This window comes from Ostrinia furnacalis, unplaced genomic scaffold (assembly GCF_004193835.3).
Source record: "Ostrinia furnacalis isolate ACB-3 unplaced genomic scaffold, ASM419383v2 OfSCF2106, whole genome shotgun sequence".
NCBI classification, from domain to species: domain Eukaryota; kingdom Metazoa; phylum Arthropoda; class Insecta; order Lepidoptera; family Crambidae; genus Ostrinia; species Ostrinia furnacalis.
The window spans coordinates 595,702-617,058 of NW_021132345.1; the positions used below are offsets into that span (position 1 = coordinate 595,702).

At 36.6% G+C, this 21,357-nt stretch overlaps 1 protein-coding gene across 1 annotated transcript; it reads right to left on the reverse strand.

The window, feature by feature from the left end:
- Window positions 1–73: 73 nt before the first annotated feature.
- Window positions 74–19,317, reverse strand: Arl5 (ADP-ribosylation factor-like 5). Its single transcript, XM_028307218.1, has 5 exons — window positions 18,957–19,317; window positions 18,279–18,487; window positions 15,266–15,391; window positions 8,522–8,631; window positions 74–310 (listed from the first exon to the last, which is right to left on the reverse strand). Exons 1-5 carry the CDS (start codon window positions 19,000–19,002, stop codon window positions 262–264), a joined length of 540 nt encoding a protein of 179 aa, XP_028163019.1. The 5' UTR covers window positions 19,003–19,317; the 3' UTR covers window positions 74–261.
- Window positions 19,318–21,357: the final 2,040 nt, after the last annotated feature.

The following is a 21,357-nucleotide window of genomic DNA, read 5'->3' on the forward strand; positions in this document are numbered from 1 at the left end:
TTTTATTTATATCATTTTAATAACACATCCATCCATAAAACGGTCGTAAAATCTTGTATTTCAATTTTTCATATAGTAAAACTTATTAATCGTAGTTAATTTGCATTTACATTACACATTTATTAAAAATATAATCCTCCATTGAAATGTAAAATGTAACGTTAACAATGCTCTAACATGGATGTTCATTTTAGACAGGTATTATTAGATACTTATATCTACTACAATACAAAGAGGAATATCTAGCTCTAATGGAACATATCATTTCTTCTTTATTCGGCTTGCAATCCATTCAAGCCCCAAATGCAACCTGGAACAGAGACAGGAAATTCGTTAGATATTAGCACAATTAATTATGTAGTATAGTATGTCTTACTACTAGGCATAGACACTACTCGCTTTCTGTATGTAGGTACGTATACTTTTATGTGGGGGGACACGGGACACCACTTCAGACACTTAAAATCTAAGCAAATACTTATCTATCACAAAGCGTACGAAACTAATTTTGAAACATAGAAACAAAACTAATTTTGTCAAAATTATGTAGATCCAAACCAGATGTGTTATTCCCCTGTTACTACTACTCTGTCCAGACTACGGTATACGATGACTTGATAAAGTCGGCTATTTCAAGGATCCAGAAATTCACCATGCACGATCAATGGGCGCGTTTGGCCGAAAATAGAAATTGTAAGCAAAACGACGATCGCTATGACAACTGCCGATAACAGCCTGTTTTCGGCCAATATACAACGTGTCCCAAAATTCAACGATAAGCCGGCGCCGCAGGGTGGACATAGTCATGACTACTTTAGGAAAAATAAGAAAAAAAATCTATCTCAATTATTTTTTAAGTTACACAATAAATATGAAATACGTCGAAAATTGACACCCCTTATGACATTTTACATTACCACGGCCACAATTTTTCAAATACTTCTGTTTTTTGTTTGTATCGGCAACTTAAGTAGTGCTGCTACGCTGCTGTCCACCCCAATTCTTAAAACCCCCAGAATCCTTGCAGTTTTTACACAAAAGTTAATCAAAATATGATATTTCCTTAAAATTTTGAACGATTTTTACTTTCATCCACTTTGACTCGTCGTTTTGTAAAAAAAAAGTATGAACACTACTGCGGCAAGTTTTTTATAAAGTTGACGCAACTATCCAAGATTCCAAAATGGTATAATACTCTAAGAAAACTAGTCGCAAAAAAGATATGCGTACCATTTTTACAAGCACTTCGCTTGTTAGTTAGTATGGGATAAATCTTGCAACTGAATTTAAAACCAGTTCTCCTCAACCAATTGAGCTGAAATTTGATATGCTTGTGTAAGTACAATGACAATGCAATATTATGGTATCATTGAGCTAGATGGAGTCTGGAGGTGGCCATAGGAACTTCTAAACGAAACGGCGGAATTGCATCTAGTTTAGGTTCGTTGGATTTGTCTTTTCGAGCAATTTAGTGCTAGATGATGTCCAGGGTCCTGATGATGAAGTCAAGAGGTGGCCAGGAGCTGGCCATAGGAACTCCTAAACGAAACAGCGGAAGCTTATCGAGTTTGGGTTCGTTGGATTTGTCTTCCCGGGCACTTGGGCCATGAGATTGAGAAACAACTAAAAAGTATAAAATAAAGTTATAATCGCGAATGGAATTTATTCATCTTTTTTTCTGTTTGCGCTACAAGCTTTCGAAATTATTTGAACCTTGCATACAATTATTTTTATCGTTAAATTCTTTTGTAAAATTTCGCATTAATGCTTGTTTTTAAAAAAGTTTTTTTTTATTATAACTTTATTTTACACTTTTTAGTAGGTTCTCAATCTCATGGTCCAAGTGCTCGGGAAGTCAAATCCAACGAACCCAAACTCGATGCAATTCCGCCGTTTCGTTTAGAAGTTCCTATAGCCACCTCCAGACTCCATCCAGCTCAATGATACCATAATATTGCATTGTCACACAAGCATATCAAACAGCTCAACTGGTTGAGGAGAACTGGTTTTAAATTCAGTTGCAAGATTTATCCCATACTAACTAACAAGCGAAGTGCTTGTAAAAATGGTACGCATATCTTTTTTGCGACTAGTTTTCTTAGAGTATTATACCATTTTGGAATCTTGGATAGTTGCGTCAACTTTATAAAAAACTTGCCGCAGTAGTGTTCATACTTTTTTTTTACAAAACGACGAGTCAAAGTGGAGTGAAAGTAAAAATCGTTCAAAATTTTAAGGAAATATCATATTTTGATTATCTTTTGTGTAAAAACTGCAAGGATTCTGGGGGTTTTAAGAATTGGGGTGGACAGCAGCACTACTTAAGTTGCCGATACAAACAAAAAAACAGAAGTATTTGAAAAATTGTGGCCGTGGTAATGTAAAATGTCATAAGGGGTGTCAATTTTCGACGAATTTCATTATTTATTGTGTAACTTAAAAAATAATTGAGATAGATTTTTTTTCTTATTTTTCCTAAAGTAGTCATGACTATGTCCATCCTGCGGCGCCGGCTTATCCTTGAATTTTGGGACACGTTGTATACACTGGTCATCACAAAAATCGGCCCACTTACGTTTTACAGGAAAACTCGTTTCTACTGACACAATCATGGTGCCCCAACAATATTGGTGTTATTTGAAAGTCCAATAAATATCCACAAAAACACATTTAATTTCTTAATAAACGATTAATTTATTATTAACGACAATAAATGTGACTTGAATAAAGATCTCACTTTGGGCTCACCTCTGGGATCAATCAGACCAATTTTTATGGTTGGTGGACCAAATAATGATCTCACGTGTCCTCTTTTACAGATGGATAGCGATTAATCCCAACTTAACAGTTTTATAGCCATAAAAGTTGGCTCAAGCGTAACTACCTATTTTTTGAAGAAGTGAATCTGGATTCTTTTACAGACACATTTTTGGGGTAAAAACCTTTCCTTTAATGAAATGAAGTTTAGAACTAGGCTTTAAAATGGTGCCGATATTGGTGGAAAGTGGGGATGCATACGTTTAAAAGTGTTTGTCGCGGGAGGGTCGATTTTTGTGATGACCAGTATAGATGACCTACACTGAACTGTCCTACCAAACTCATTGACGGGGGGGCGCAACATTCGTTCAACTATACATGTAGTTTCTAACATGGCAAAAATCGGAATCAGCGATCCGGTATTGACGGTGGCGTCCCTCTGCAATGTCAAGGGTGGAACAGTTCAGTGTATTGGGTATTTTTTAGCAGTGATAGCACTTGCCGCTTAGCAATCGCCATTTTCTTATAAGCTCTAACAATTCTATTTTCGGCCAAATGCCCCAAATTAATATTTATTTATTGTATACTAGCTTTTGCCCGCGGCTTAACCCGCGTGAAATTTGGTTTGTCACATATCGTCATAATTTATAGCCTATTATGTTAATCTGGGTTATCTTACTAATATTATACGAGTAAATGCTAAAGTTTGTATGGATGTCTGGATGTCAACATGTTTGTTACTCTTTCACGCAAAAACTGTAAAGTTTTAACAAAATCCGTTCAGTAGTTTTTACGTGAAAGAGTAACAAACATCCAGACATGACATCCAGACATCCAAACTTTCGCATTTATAATAATAGTAGGATCATTAAGGTACAAAATCTCTTGCGTCAAGCGAAATTTAAATAAAATCTCCAGTAAGTCAGCCAGAAGCGGCATAGCTCTAGCAGTTAACACTTTCCACAGTAACCTAGACACAATAGAAGTTTTATTGCTATGAATGCTATAGTTAAGTTATATGCTGCGGAGTTAAGCTATACAGGTGTAGTTTTGTAAAACAACGCCCATCTCAGGGGTGGTAGTACACATGAAAGTAATTACACAAGAAAAATATAAATAAAATTTTAACTATTACCAGGCCTGTTCATCTCCGCGAGTTTACATCGAAAACAAAACACGCACGATGGCCCACCTACAGGATACTATTCGACAAGGCCTCACATACGAGCGAACATTGACTCACGCACGCGTATTCTTGTGTATGGTGGAAGAAAATAAAGAAAATGGTGTACTAAATACTGTGCAATAACTGCCTAAATAATAATAAAAACACAGAATGTACTTTTTTAAGTTGCCTCAAGACACTCAGAGGTAAATAAGTAGTTAATATTATTCATGATAATTCATGCTAAATCATGTATTTCCTCCGCCATTTTCCGCAGTTTGGCACTTCACGTCACATCATTTTACCGAAGTCAGCCCTATAGCTTCGGCGCTGTGCCGATCACTGACGTTTGTCAACAAAATGGTGCTTGACTCTTGAGACAGGCTAAATTACACCATATTGTTAATGACATTGAGCATACATTTTTTTAAATACCTTCGCGAAGTAAAACTTCTGTGCGTAGTACTTATTATTATTCTGTGGTTATAGTGAATGGCAGCAGATGGACTGGCCTCCTTCAAATCATCGCGCTTCGCGTCGAGTCGAATAGGTATAGAGTAACTATCTTACGCGGTTTAGATTTTTTCATAAAAATGTTTTTTCCCGCTAACTCCCGTTCCCGTGGGAATTTTGCAATATCCTGTTGTAACTAAGCTTTAAGTTTACTAAGGTACCTGCATGCCAAATTTCTTACGCGGTTTAGATTTTTTCATAAAAATGTTTTTTCCCGCTAACTCCCGTTCCCGTGGGAATTTTGCAATATCCTGTTGTAACTAAGCTTTAAGTTTACTAAGGTACCTGCATGCCAAATTTCAAGCGTCGTAACTTAAGCGGTTTAGATTTTTCATACAAAAGGATTTTTGCGCTAATTCCTGTTCCCGTGGGAATTCCTAAGTATACTATAACCTGCCCAGGAGTATGAAGAATAATTGTACCAAGTTTCGTTAAAATCCGTCAAGTAGTTTTTGTTTATATAAGGAACATACGACGGACAGACAGACGAGACAGACAGACAAAAATTTTACTGATTGCATTTTTGGCATCAGTATCGATCACTTATCACCCCCTGATAGTTCTTTTGAAAATATATTTCATGTACAGAATTGACCTTACTACAGATTTATTATAAGTATAGATAGATTGATTGATTTACGGCCGAANTTAAATATATACAATAGGTATAGTAACGGGCACACCCGGTGCCCAACAGCACATATTACTGATAGATAGCCCTGTTAGTCCATTCAGCCGGGCTAGGATGCACATCACAAAATCTTACCGACTATTTTAGACGACAAATGTCTGAAGTTATCGTGAAAAATCGATAAAATGCCTTCATAAAATTTTGTCGTGGCGCGCATCCTAGGCCTACAGATAAGCTAAATATTATGATTGTGTTAGGAGTAAGTTTATCACAATAGTACAGCGGACGTTGTAGATCGCACTATCGACATAAAATCGGTAGCATAACTGACGTTGGGATATTTTGTCGTCCTATATTCGTAATATTATGCCCGTTTTCACGATTAATCCCTAATTTTTAAGTGAACCCTATGGTAACAAATAACATGAATTTTGTTTACATAGGGGTCACTTAAAAATGAGGGATTGATGATGAAAACGAGCAATAGAATCACATTTGTCACATACCTCAGTATTATCGTAGGCAGCCTGCGCGGTGCACTCCGCTTTGCTAGTGGGGTTAGACAGGGCGAAAATGACGGGCCTCTCTGTATTTTTCGCCATTTGCTTCAAAACATTAGGGGTGAAAGCACCGCCGACCGTTGAACACCCTGAAAACAAAATTATGAAATTTTATTAGAAGTATAAAATTATGTTTAATGCAATAACATCAAACCATAACGCAATCGGGATTCTAGTATAGTACTTCCTCCTTTTTGAAGTCGGTTAAAAAGGTCTATGATTTCATTGATCCATTTTAGAAATGGATCTATGATTCTCAGGCATAATTTACCTACTTACATCTTTCTTTCGCTAACTATTCTAACCAGAATACTTGGTTGAAACTTGAAGATGGACAAAAGATTATGTACAGTCACGGAATGAAAAGGTTCGTCAGTTTTCAAATTGATTCCTTCAACGAATCGCGAGCACATATTACCTTTTGAAACTATGTTACAGAATAATCTCGAGTCTCGAGAAAATAACCTTTAACTGTTCGTCAGTAAAGTTCAAAATTATTTAGATCAAACTTGTTTGACGATTTAACTTGTCAAGAAGATTATTATGATTGATAAACTAACGGCCGAATACTGAAACGCCATTTAAATATTTGACGGCTTCTCAAATAGTTAAGCAGCTCCTAAACTTACATTTCGCATACTCAAAACAATATCTGAGTAGTTCTCAATTTTTAAGCACCTCTCAAATTAAGTTGCACGTGGTTGCACTCAAACGCCACTCAAATGAATTTTCGCATACTGAAACGCCATTCAACGCTAAGCATTACTCAAACAACTGTCAAATCGTCTTGAGCAGCCGTTAAATTTGAGAGTGCTTGCGCGGTATCTTAAATCCTATTCTTATACCTAAATCGACCTAAATAGTGGTAAATAATGTCTGTGTCATCGTTATCATTTCTTTCGAGCCTCGAGGAGATACCTAGATCTAATCGCAGGAACGCAATAAAGCTGAACGCTATTGAAAAATATTAATGACATGCAATTCCGAGCGAGGTTCCGCGTCTCAAAAGAAACGGTGTTGTTTCTGGATTCATAATTTGGAAGCTCTTTGAAACCCCTCACCAAACGCCATACAACTAGTGGACCAAATACTTATTATAACCCTACGGTTCTACGCAACGGGAAATTATGAACGTGTACTAGGTGATAATCTTCCACATCGAACAGCCAACTGTGCATCGTATAGTGACCAGCGTGCCGCGCGAGCAAATTCGCCCAGTCTGGACGCACTATTACATAAACATGCCTATTTCTGAGGAATATGGGGACATCGCAAATGGATTTAAGCTATAGCAGCATTTCCAAGAGTTGTTGATTTGTCAATTTGATGCTCTGTCAACAATGATAAATGTCAATTGTGGTTACGTTTCGGTCCACGATCGCCACTTAATAGATTTCAACAATAAAAAGTATCACCTTTAAAATTATCTTTTTAATTAAATAAAAATGCAAGCATTATTTTTTATATAATAAAACGAGATTTAGATATAATAGAAACTAAAAATAAACGGTTCTATGTTAAGTTGATTGAGTATATTTCCATAAAAGACAATACATAACCAAACGATGCTGCGTGTAATGGATAAAAAACGTAAAGTCATCATTTGTGTAAATGAAAACATACTTTTTTTGGTAAATGTTGCCATTATGTAAACATTTGAGAGCTGCTTAGCTGATCACGGCTTCAAATCCGTTGAGTGGCGTTTGAGAATACCATTTAAAATTGAAGGATACTTAAAGGATGATGGGCACAAATGTATGGAAAGTGGTACCCGCTCCAATAGCCATAACCAATATATATTTTAAAAGGCCTTTAGATGTAGGAAAATGTCTGCTATGGGGCCAGTTCTAATTCACGTTTTGAAAGCAGTAATTCCACTAAGTATTATAATGAAAGTATAACACAATCATCCATGTATACGAGTATGTATTATTTAATACAATCTATTAATATAACTAAAAGAAGCATTGAAAAGGAAAGCATTATACCTACGATGAACTACCCAAGCTATTAGCCCTTTATTCGCTTTCATCATCATCATCATGATCATTTTAGCCATAAAACGTCCATTTGAACATAGGCCTCCCCCAATGATTTCCACAATGGCCGGTTGGTGGCGGCCTGCATCTGGATTCATAATTTGGAAGCTCTTTGAAACCCCTCACCAAACGCCATACAACCAGTGGACCAAATACTTATTATAACCCTATGGTTCTACGCAACGGGAAGTTATGAACGTGTACTAGGTGATATCTTCCACATCGAACAGCCAACTGTGCAGCATCGTATAGTGACCAGCGTGCCGCGCGAGCAAATTCGCCCAGTCTGGACGCACTATTACATAAACATGCCTATTTCTGAGGAATATGGGGACATCGCAAATGGATTTAAGCTATAGCAGCATTTCCAAGAGTTGTTGATTTGTCAATTTGAAATGTCAATTGTGGTTACGTTTCGGTCCACGATCGCCACTTAATAGATTTCAACAATAAAAAGTATCACCTTTAAAATTATCTTTTTTATTAAATAAAAATGCAAGCATTAATTTTTTTTATATAATAAAACGAGATTTAGATATAATAGAAACTAAAAATAAACTGTTCTATGTTAAGTTGATTGAGTATATTTCCATAAAAGACAATACATAACAAAACGATGCTGCGTGTAATGGATAAAAAACGTAAAGTCATCATTTGTGTAAATGAAAACATACTTTTTTTGGTAAATGTTGCCATTATGTAAACATTTGAGAGCTTCTTAGCTGATCACGGCTTCAAATCCGTTGAGTGGCGTTTGAGAATACCATTTCAAATTGAAGGATACTTAAATTTAGGAGCCCGTCAGCTGAGTGAAAGATTTGAGTAGTGTTTCAGTATTCGGCCGTTAGATGATTACCCTTCGCCGGTGAGCGCGCAGCAGGCCTGTATGTGCCAGGGGTGCTGCTTGATGGACGTGAGGTCCAGCTGCTCCGAGATCTCCGCCGCCGTCATCGAGCCCTTGACGTCCTGAAACGAGGACAAGTATTCATTAAAACACAGTCATCAACAGCCCTTTACAGTCCACTGCTGGACTATGAGCCTCCTCCACTATAGTGGAGGGTTTTGCCATAATCTCCACGCTTGGCAGGCGGGTTGGAGATCGCAGTTTAAAAGATTGATGTTTTTCAGAGAGCGCTGCTGCCCATTCTCTGTTTGATGTGTAGTCCCTAAGTCGCCTCTTACGACACCCGCGGGAAGAGTAGGGGTTGGTGACAAATGTATTCTACTCTGCCGTCACCACACGGCAAGTTTGTATATAACCGCGGAAATAGGTATAGCTCAGCCAGTGAGAGCTGGATCACGACAATTGCCGCGGAGCGCGCGTCACCCCACTTCCTGTCGCACTCCCATTGAGGCATGCGGCTATGGGAATATGCCGGTGCGCTGTGTATCTTTACTATACAGATTATCTGGTATTATGACGAGGTGCATACATAAGCGTATGTAACAGAATAGTCATGTGACATTCTCTTAACTGTACTGCTCAAATTCAAGAAGTTTTGGGGCCAATAATGAAATCTAAAAAAACAATACACTTCTTCATTATACACAATACAAATTGTAACAGCTGACCGGTGATTTTGTAGGATTATCATGCTAGTCTTTTCGTAAAAAGTAAACTAGTGGTTGCATTAATTAAAGAAGTAGAATAAACCTATAGAGAAAATACTTTTGCAAAAAGATTTCAGTATAATATCCCTTCGTAGAATAGAACATTTCCTAATTAAAATTCCACGTTGTCGCATATTTTTTCTAGAAATTAACCTTAACCTGTATTCCCAAGCGCCATTAGATCCTATATCTCAATAATAACATAGGATGATAGATACACTCGACATCAAATAAATCGACCCTCCGGCGACGCGAAGTGCGAACTTTAAAGATTTTCTTCTGATACAATCATGGTACCCCAGCCCCCAATATTGAAACAATACGGTAAATGTGACTTGAAAAAAGACCTTACTTTGGGCTCACCTCTGGGATCAATTAGACCAATTTTTATGGTTATAAAACCAAATAATGATCTCACGTGTCCTCTTTAACAGATTGATAGCGATAAATCCCAACTTAACAGTTTTATAGCAATAAAAGTTGGCTCAAGCGTAACTACCTATTTTTTGAAAAAGTGACTCTGGATTCATCTGCGGACACATTTTTGGGGTAAAAACCTTTCCTTTAATGAAATGAAGTTTAGAACTAGGCTTTTAAATGCTGCCAATATTGGTGGGAAGTGGGGATACATACGTTTGAAAGTGCTTGTCTCGGGAGGTTCGATTTATTTGATGTCGAGTGTAGATAGATGACGACAATAGACTTCCTTAAGCGATACGTAAACCAAGCTGCGGAGTGACCTTATTCTCAAAAACCAGCAAAGTTAACTCATAATAAGCAGAGGGTTCTGTACATTTTAATCGCTTATCAAAGCTAAATAGAATGAGTTCTTATCTTCGTAAATAACTTCCGAAAAAATTATGCTGTAGTTTTTCTTTTACAATTTTATACGAGTCACCATTCATTTTTCTTTAAGTTTGATATGTATGTATTTTGACGAAACAGTTTCGATATCTTTATTAGCACTTTCATTGTTAAGTAAAACACGATATACGTATCTTTTAAGTATTTGCCAAACATGTATGGATCCCTGAAACCGTGATAAGATATCAAACGTTATGCAATAAATCATTACTCAACAAAGAAACGATTTAATATGATGTAGTAGCAGCGCTTGAGCACGTTTGACGCCTCGGATAATATAAATATTGGTTTAGTTCAGAAACAAACAACAATTCTAATGTAAATAATGATTAGTTATTACAAAAACGATCTTCGGTGGGAATTGTGTATTTTTGTGTCTCAACAGCGAACGTCAATACCTAAATAACCGTTTGTGGTATATTTATGAAGTTTTAAGCTGATGTTTATCTTGCAAGTCTCAACACATGAGCCAAATGTTGAAGTGTTAATGCACAGTAGTTTTTGAGTGATGAGGAGTCAAAAGTGGCTCCAAGTAGTTCGTCTAAATATACGCACGGTGCAGTCCCCTCTCTGGAACTAGGCTTAAAACATGCTCCCGCATGTCTAGAATGTTTGCTCAATGTTGATTAAGTCGATTTTCTCCTGATGGGAACATGTAAGACAAAAATAAAATTTCCAATATTACAGACCTTCTACAGCAGATGCCGCGAAAACTATAAAAGATAGGTATAGAAAAACTTGAATATCTCACCTGTAGCAAATTGAATAATCTTTTTTTGGTTCATAGTAGTCATGTCACTAGGACGCAGTTTTCGAGGATTAAGCGAAAAACCGAAAAGTGGTACCTTTAAACCCCTCTCTCCTCGCCGGCTCAAGGGCTAAGGGCGGGGACTTTTGCTATGTTCACCTCCTAACTAGTCTAAACAAAGTCCCGAGGTCAGAAATTGTGTTCCACGGATTTCTCTCTACACCGTCGTTAAGGCATTCAGTGACTGGACTATTAGGAAATATTTAGATAATTTAGATTCACCCAGACCGATACATTTCACGGTCTTAAATAAGTCTTGTGTGGGAATCGAACCTAAGGCAGATTAGTCTGGTACGCGAACCACTTGGCAAGATGTTGCGTAAATAGCACAATACATAAAGTAGGTGCATTTAGAGACTTTATCATTTACAATGTGATAAAAACGCAGCGTTCACAAAAAGGTCGAAACAGAAGGTCGATTTGATCAAAATAACGAGGAAGTTGTTCAGGCGCTCGTCTCGTACTACTGAAGTGTTTACTCAAGTGTTAACGAACGCAGAGGCTTGGAGTCCTTGTGCATGAGTTTACGTCACTTGGCAAAATGTAGCCGCTTGCTTGAGGTTTCTCGTGTCGTGAGATAGTTACCGAAATCCTGATTATCCTACTAATATTATAAATGCGAAAGTTTGGATGTCCGGATGTTTGTTTGTTACTCTTTCTTGCAAAAACTACGGAACGGATTTTGATGAAACTTTACAGTATTATTGTTTATAACCCAGAATAACATTATAGACTATAATTTATGACGATCTGTGACAACCTAAATTTCACGCAGGTGAAGTTGCGGGAAAGCTAGTATAACGATAAATCTTTGGTGAAGGGTCAACTTGCTCTAAGATATAAAAAATCGAGAATATGTAATTATGAGCCTAATTACGAAAGGCATATCTATAAAACTACCTTTTTGAACGTAGGATTGGATTTTCATATGAAACGGATAAAGATGTTTTACGCATATTTCTATTCTAATAATTCTACATCATGCCCTACTGTGCAATTTGTATAAATATTCGTTAAACGAGTAAAATTTTATAAAATAACCATTGGACAAGCGTTTTCCTTAAATTAACTCAATAACAATGATATAAAAGTGAGTATTGGTGACAGTGTACGTTAACGACCTTCACTTAGGCGGCCAAGACCGACGACTTAAAAGTGTCCTTACATTTTGGCTGCCACTTGACATAACAGGTTTACTACAGTTCCTTGTAAGCCTAAGTTATGTCAGGTGAAACTTAAACCTTGGTACTAACCTTGCGGGTCGAAAGAGCGCAAAAAACTAAGTGATGATTTTTATTAAAAGTAACGGAGCATTTAGCTCTTGGACGAAGTGGTTTATTCGTCCAAGATTTAGCTCTCTCTCTGTTCTCAATTTAAGCCACCCTACTCAATAAATGTGTGCTTTAGTAACGGGACTATTCCCACCTCTCGTTCCCACCGCTGCAACTCCTATGCAGCCAGTATCTCTACAGCTTGACCGCCAATAAAAACCCAACCAGTGAGAGTCAAGTTTGTCTCGTGGGACAGTTGAACTGGCATTTAACCAGTAATTAAATTAATCAAAATAACAATATGAGGAGTTCAAAGTTACTCTAGTATTACTATAGATTGTTGTGAAGTTGGTATGTAGGTACAGTCACGGAATGAAAAGGTTCGTCAGTTTTCAAATTGATTCCTTCAACGAATCGCGAGCACATATTACCTTTTGAAACTATGTTACAGAATAATCTCGAGTTAGAGAAAATAATCTTTAACTGTTCGCCAGTAAAGTTCAAAATTATTCAGATCAAAGTTGTTTGACGATTTAACTTGTCAAGAAGATTATTATGATTGATAAACTAAAACCTTGTTAGTTCAACCTGCCATTATCTATTAAATAAAAAAAACTACATTTTGTAACATTGCACTGATGGGATAGAAAAATAAACAAGCAAAACCTTATTCGTTAGCAAACGTCATACTTATTTAAATGTTAGCAGCACTGTTTCTTGCACGGTGATGTTGGCAGGTTTGACTCTTACAGTACCTAGTGCAAGCGAAAACCGACACTAAGGTGACGAACCTTTTCATTCCGCGACTGTACATAAACCAAAACATTAATACCCTAAGAGCCGTTGGCCGACCACCACCGCAGAATGACCTAATTAATAAATGCTCGCTCGCTCCCGATCCGATAGCTAATAAAAAGACTGCAATGCACTGCAGTAATTTTCTACAATTACCTAGGTAATACAATGATACGAGCGCTGGATTCTCCGTAATTCGTCTAATTCCAGGTTTTATAATTGAGGTTCATGAGTGGGCATCGGTCTACTAAACTAAGTGCTTTCTTTGTTGCAAATTATTGTCGTGGCGTCTTATAAATTTCAAATGAAATAATTGAAAGACACTTAACATTTTTAGGGTCCCGTAGTCGACAAGAATTATGTTACTGTCGCTTGTTTAGGTATCATACTGAAGTAAGTACCTACTTCGAATTATTAATACATTGAATGATGAGAAAATAGTTTTGCAAGATGATAAACTGTTTTTTCCGCATCAAGCACTAAGCAATTGTTGCACATCCTTGACCTATCATTTATTGCATGTCGCACAATTCTCACACAATTTTTTATAGTTCTAGATCATGATTACCAGATAATAAATGTGTGCAAGGCGTACTAAACGTTAACCAACATATTTGACAAACAAATCGACGTGCAAAACGTGTCACAACGCCTATTCTGTGGTACGTGTTCTCAAAAACGTAAGTAAGTGTTGACGAGTGGATATTAGTTTTAAAGGTTTCCTAATCGTCACGCACCGTAACCGACATATTTCATAACTTGTTCATAAGCATAGCCGTATTTTTACTTAATATTATAATCGTGTACAAAGTCTTTCATATGAAATGAGCACTTTCTATATTACGCTCACTTATTTTTGACGATGAAATTATTTCATTATGCCTTCAAAGAAAACATCTGTGTATGCGATGTGGCTTTATGCAAATTCAAATACATAGATTGTTAAAAATAACTTTGGATTTCTGTGATGTTGAAAAGTGTGTAAAATGACGGATAATTGAAAACCTAAATACATCTATTTTAATGCCCAACGGTAACAGTTTTTGGAGTGGACTTACTCATACAGAGGGAGGAGTATAACTTCTAATACTCAAACTCTAAAATACTACTTTTAGATCCTCTGCAATGTAACTGCACTGGTATGTCCCCGTCGCCGTGTACGAAAGAGCGAATGGTTGACGAAAGATCGCTGACATAACCCGACGGTAATCCATCGGGTTATGTCAGCGATCTTTCGTTTTCGCAAGCTGAAGTGGCAATGGGCAGGGCACATAGTACGCAGAACTGACGGCCGATGGGGCAGAAAGGTTCTAGAATGGAGGCCGAGTACCGGAAAACGCAGCGTGGGACGTCCACCTACAAGGTGGACCGACGACATCGTAAAGGTAGCAGGGAAGCGCTGGACGCAGGCCGCTACCAATCGATAACGTGGAAAGCATTGGGGGAGGCCTATGTTCAGCAGTGGACGTCCTATGGCTGAAATGATGATGATGATGACGAAAGATTTGCACGCGCAGATTTTAAGGCGATAAAATAATATCGGGACTATTCCCACCTCACGTTCCCACCGCTGCAACTCCTGTGTAGCCAGGATCTAAAGCTTGACCGCCAATAAAAACACAACCAGTAAAGGTCAAGTTTGTTCCGGGGGAAAGTTAAACTGTCATTGGACCCGCAACGTAATGAATCAGAAGAACATAGGAGGAATTCGAAGTTAAGGTTCAAATTCCTAATAAAATAATATGTGAACATCAGAGGGCAGGCCAAATGATCCACTTGTCTCTGTTAAATTGCAAAGGTTTATGTTCCTTCAGTGGAGATAAAATGAAACGTGCGCAATGATATCATCTTACCGAGATATTTTATCGATTTTAGATAATAAGTAGATTTTAAGATAAATAAGACGTTTTGGCGGTATAAAGATCGTAGTCACGCTTCTTGGCCCGGCAGATGATGATGAGGTTGATAATTCCCACACATTTTAGCAGTGATAGCACTTACTGCTAAAAGGACGCAAAATAAAAACAATCAAAATTACCTATCTTTATTTGTGTAGAGTCTACACTATAGACTAATTAAATTAGTACTTACAAATCGTCAAATGCTCTTAAGGAGCCTATACATGTCTCATTATTTTTTTTGCCCTACCAGCGCTTCGAGACAAACATTTAGTAAGTGCTGAGAAGAAGTCAGTACTCAGTCAAGTCTGCCGGTTTAAAAATGAAAAATTTTCTTACTACTAATTTTGTACCTGTTTATTGGCAAACACCAGAAGGCAGGCGCGACTGAGCTCCTCGTGGTCAAGCATTCGGTGCAGCTCCTCGCGACTGATGCCCAGCCGCTGTCGGTCCGTCGAGTCGATCACCATTATCACGAACTGAGGGCAAACCATTTGGAACTTTAATGCTGAATTAAATCTAAGATTATTCAGGAAAAACCTACAAAGCAATAACTTTTCGCGTGTGCAGACTAGAGGTAATCAATTATACCTAAACGCCAGCGGGTTTGTGATCGCGAAGTGTAGACGCGTTACTAACACACATATTTAAGTTTATATGTTTGGGAATAGAAGCGCAGTGTAAATGTCCAAGGATATTTATTTATTTATTTCTATTTTATTTTAGTCTCTAAAAAGTAAAAAACACAGGTTATTTTTTAATACTTCCTCTTAATCCCTTCAGAAATGTGTGTATTTAATTTTTATTACTTTTTTAAAAACATATTTTATTAATAAGGCTTAATGAAACTAAGATCTTGTATGTTTTCTATATCATCCTGTAGATCGCGATATTTGTCTTCTTACGAAAGACAACACATGTGGAACAAATACAAAGTTCCATCTAATTATCATATCTGCTACAATTATAGCGCACATGTATGATAAGCATGTTGATAAAAATAATTCCTGAGTTTACTTATATTTGCGTCTCCAGTTTATTGCATGATAAGCAATAGATTGAGTGTCATATCAAAAGTATTAGGGGAATTCAAATTTTAATAATTTATTAAACATATTTTGTGATTAATAAAACATTTGCAGTGCAATGATCTCGCAAAAATATGGCAGTGTGAACTACAAAAGCTTTGCAATTCGCTTTTGCTATGATTATTTCTTTTTTTTTTAAGTTCATCTTTTATGTGACAAAACAAATTAAATAAATAATATAATAACTACATTACTATAACTTACATCGCAGAGCATTATTTAAGATATCAAGTGCATGTGCAATTGCTATATATGTTTCATTTATTATTTACATAAAAAACTTAACAGATAGTCCAGTCAATGAATGCCTTAACGACGGTGTAGAGAGAAATCCGTGGAACACAACTTCTGACCTCGGGACTTTATTTAGCCTAGTTAGGTGGTGAACATAGCAAAAGTCCCCGCCCTTAGCCCTTGAGCCGGCGGGGAGAGGGGGGTTTAAAGGTACCACTTTTCGGTTTTTCGCTTAATCCTCGGAAACTATGCGTCCTAGTGACATGACTACTATGAACCAAAAAAAGCTTATTCAATTTGCTACAGGTGAGACAGTCAAGTTTTTCTATATCTTGTATAGTTATTGCGGCATCTGCTCTAAGAGGTCTGTAAAATTGGAAATTTTATTGTTGTCTTACATGTTCCTTTCAGGAGAAAATCGACTAAATCAACATTGAGCAAACACTATAGACATGCGGGAGCATGTTAAGCCTAGTTCCATGGAGGGAACTGCACCGTGCGTATATTTAGACGAACCAATTAGAGCCACTTTTGACTCCTCATCATTCAAAAACTACTGTGCATTAACACTTCAAATTTGGCTCATGTATTGAGACTTGCAAGATGTACATCAGCTTCAAATTTCATAAATATACCTCAAACGGTTATTTAGGTATTGACGTTCAAAAATCGATATTTAGAGCACTACTATCTATCTATCACATGTGAAATGTTAAAATTTACTGGTTTTTTATTTGTTCCTTTGTATTTACATAACTACCTTTCTGGATGCCAAATTTGAACCTTCGAGGTCATCTGGAAGTGGTTAGAATTTGGTCTATAGGTCAGACATGTAGATTTTTGGACGTCAATATCTAAAGAACCGTTTGAGGCATATTTATGAAATTTGAAACTGATGTATATCTTGCAAGTCTCAACACATGAGCCAAATTTGAAGTGTTAATGCACAGTAGTTTTTGAGTGATGAGGAGTCAAAAGTGGCTCAAAGTGATTCGTCTAAATATACGCACGGTGTAGTCCCCTCGCTGGAACTAGGCTTAACATGCTCCCGCATGTCTAGAATGATTGCTCAATGTTGATTTAGTCGATTTTCTCCTGATGGGAACATGTAAGACAAAAATAAAATTTCCAATATTACAGACCTTCTAGAGCAGATGCCGCGAAAACTATACAATTTATAGAAAAACTTGTCTATCTCATCTGTAGCAAATTGAATATGCTTTTTTTGGTTCAAAGTAGTCATGTCACTAAGACGCATAGTTTCCGAGGTTTAAGCGAAAAACCGAAAAGTGGCACCTTTAAACCCCCCTCTCCCCGCCGGCTCAAGGGCTAAGGGCGGGGACTTTTGCTATGTTCACCTCCTAACTAGGCTAAATAAAGTCCTGAAGTCAGAAATTGTGTTCTACAGTTTTCCATCTATAATGCTTTATTGACTGGACTAAGACTGTTCATTATAATGTGTTCATTAACCTTTATTTTTTTTTGTTTTTAATCAAAGGCCAAAATGTTTCTAAAAATCTGTCAATCTGTTTAATGTTATTTATAATGACAAGTTCTTGTCTGACTGGTGGGCCAAAATTAATCTATATCTATACTAATTGCTAGAAACAGAGAAGCATGGAGATCATTGGAGGAGGCCTATGTCCAAGGACAAACTGGAGATGAATGCAGCTAAATTGTAAAATGAAATGGTTAATTAATGTTGTAAAATATCTTGTAATCCAGTAATAAAGGCTTATATTATTATTATTATACGAATTAGGGCTGATTTTTCAATCGTCAGATAACTTTTATCTGAAGAATAAGTTTGGCACATCGACAGTTTCAGTATGGGAAATATGTCAAAATGACAAGGTTATTCTTCAGATAAAAGATATCTGAGGATTGAAAAATCAGCCCTTAGAGGAATGATTTGATTATGTTCGAATTAAATAGGCTCTGAAACAATTGGACTGATTTGAAAAATTATTTCAATCGTACATTATTTCTGATGAAGGTAGGCATTAGTTTGCCGGGTCAGTTAGTATTAAAGTTATAAACATACTTCACTGTTTGTGTAGTAGGTGTTCCACGCTGACCGCAGGCTCTGTTGTCCTCCCAGGTCCCACATAACGAAGCGTAGGTTCCGCCAGATCACTTCCTCTACGTTAGACCCGATAGTCGGCCTGGTATGCACCGCTTCGCCGAGTAGCAGTTGGTAGAGGATTGTAGTCTTGCCCGCATTATCAAGTCCGACCAAGACCAACTTGTGTTCTGTAAATAAATATATTTATATTATTTTTACATGTACCTATTTGACGATGCCTGGCTTGACTTGCCTGGAACTCAAATATTTTGTCAGGCTAATATAGATTAAAGTATGAATAAAACACCAAGTATTCATCAATATCATTAACTTAACTATGTTTATCTGCTGTATTTCTTCAACAGAACAGAAGGGAGAACAATGTTACTGTTTCCTTTAAAAACTAATTATAAACATAGATATTTTAATGAATAAACATAAATGTTAAAGGTTAGAAAGTAGGTTCACATTAACCTACTTTTCAGTAGCACTTTCTTAACATGAAGAATTAATCAACATTGTTCAACTTACAACCGAGCAATTACTGAGATAAAATAGAGTCCTTAATTTACTACTCTGGCAAGTATTTTACATAAATACCTTACCTTACCTTCTACTTTTCATCATGGCTTAGAATACGAATAAAATACGACTTACCCTCGTTTCCAAAGAGGCTCCAAATTTTCGAAATCAACAACCCCATTATAAATAAATACCCTTCACTGAATAAAACAGATCAAAGGGACAAAGACTGGAAGGCAAACAAGGTACTTGTTTCATTCCTTGTCTCATTTATTTTTATCAAATTAAATAACTCCAGTACTTCATAAAATCTTTCAAGGATAGTAATATGTATGCACTCGCACTATTATTCACTTCGAAATTATTAAATTGTTACATTTTTAGAATATATGCGAAAAATATGTTACGCGTCGAACTTTCATTTCTTTGCGGAGGAAGAAGAGCAATCGGTATTACAGTACATAGTGATGTGATACCGTCAAACTTGTCAGGCTAGTGGTGACCAAAGACAACCAAGCAAACAAATGTCAGTTCCACCAGCAAACCATAGACAAAATGTCAAAGTCAACTAATTTCATAGTGATGTGCGCTTTCAACACGCACAATTCAATTGAACAGTTAGTCGACTTTACTAATTAGCTAATTTCTTTGCATGGTTTTCTTCCTTCCAGTTTACTGGATGTAATAAAAAAATAATATAATAGAGAATGTTCACTAATTTTGTTTTTCAGCTTTCTGTATTCTCTGTTAAAAATAAAAAATACACGTGAAAGAATTATTTCGATACGTCATTAGTTTCCAAGATATTAAATTTTAAAGGTCCGGGCCACATACGCGTGACGTCATGTCATATTATAGTACTGGCTCAAAATATGTATATGTTACGGTCAAAGTGATAAATGTGAAAATTATGAATAATCGCCGGTTATTATGAATAATTATCGCATGATTTGGTAAATGTGATTAATATGAGGTCATTTATGTGTGTATAAAACTAAATAGGCGGCTTAGGGGTGGCCCAAGGGCCACCCCCGCCGCACCTTAACCTATTTTTCACTTTAAATCAAAACATTATGTTATAGGCATCATGGAAAAGTAATATTATGCAAAAAACATTTCAAACTCATTATGCCAAATTATATTAATATATGATATCAAAACGTTCAAAAGTTTGGCTGTACACGAGCACGTACACAAGATGTTGTTCTCTTTTATGAAATTTGTTAGTACTAAGGTTGAATTATTAAATAATCACTGTTAAATGTGATTAATTTATCACTTTCACCGCGACTGTCGGGAATTATTCATAATAACCGGTTATTATTAATAATTTTCAATTTATCACATTAACCGTAACATATAGATGGAATGTGGAATCTTGCAAGTTGAATTAAATCCACTTAATTTAATTCAACTTGCAAGATTAAGCTGAAATGGCAATGCCAGATTTTGTATGGAAAGTGGCGTCTTTTTTTTTCGCGCGGCCATCGACCAAACTTTGTTTTTTGATTACAAAATAGTGTAATAAACCAAACTTACTATGGCATGTATACCTCTAAACTCAGTCTGAACTGAACTGAGTTACGAACATTAGAAGTTTGATGATTTTCATACTAGATTTGCTTTTTGTGCGCAAGTTTTGTAAGAAATTGCAACAAAATATTGCGCTATTTTTTTATTGGGCTGATTCTGCTCCATACTGATGTCTGGAGCCTTTAATGGATGGTATTGTTTGTTTACACATACAATCTCACTATTTTGTTGCAATTTGTTAGAAAACTTTGCGCGCAAAAAGCAAATCTAGTATGAAAATCATCAAACTTCTAATGCTCGTAACTCAGTTCAGACTGAGTTTAGAGGTATACATGTCATAGTAAGTTTGGTTTATTACCTACACTATTTTGTAATCAAAAAACAAAGTTTGGTCGATGGCCGCGCGAAAAAAAAAAGACGCCAATTTCCGGCATTGTCTTTTCGCATATACCTACATGTCGGATGACCATGCAATATTGTGATAACATGGAGCTGATCTGATGATGGAGCTGGAAGGTGGCTATAGGAACTCCGGAATAAAACAACTTAACTACATCGAGTTTGGGCTCGTTCGTTTAGTATTCGAATCCTTCATCCATTTTTAATTAAATACCTACCACATATAACACACAACAACAGAACACAAAACACTGCGCGAGATACCTACAACTGCTACGAGTATAGCGACTGAGCGGACCAAGTCACACGGGGTCACGTGACCGTTGGCGGGACTCGATATTTTTTATGCGAACTTTGAATTTTTTGATGAATGCCTATAAAATCATAACTGATTTACCACCTACTTGGTATTTTTGAATGAAATAAAAACAAATGAATTTGTATAAATGTAAAAACTTAACTGTAACAAAGGTTTCAAGTGATTTTGCACACGTAGTACATTCTCTATTTGACACCATTGCCCAATAATGGAGAATGGGTCTTGGAACTTTGGGTCTGCCGGTTCATATTATGTTCTACTAGCTTTTGCCCGCGGCTTCACCCG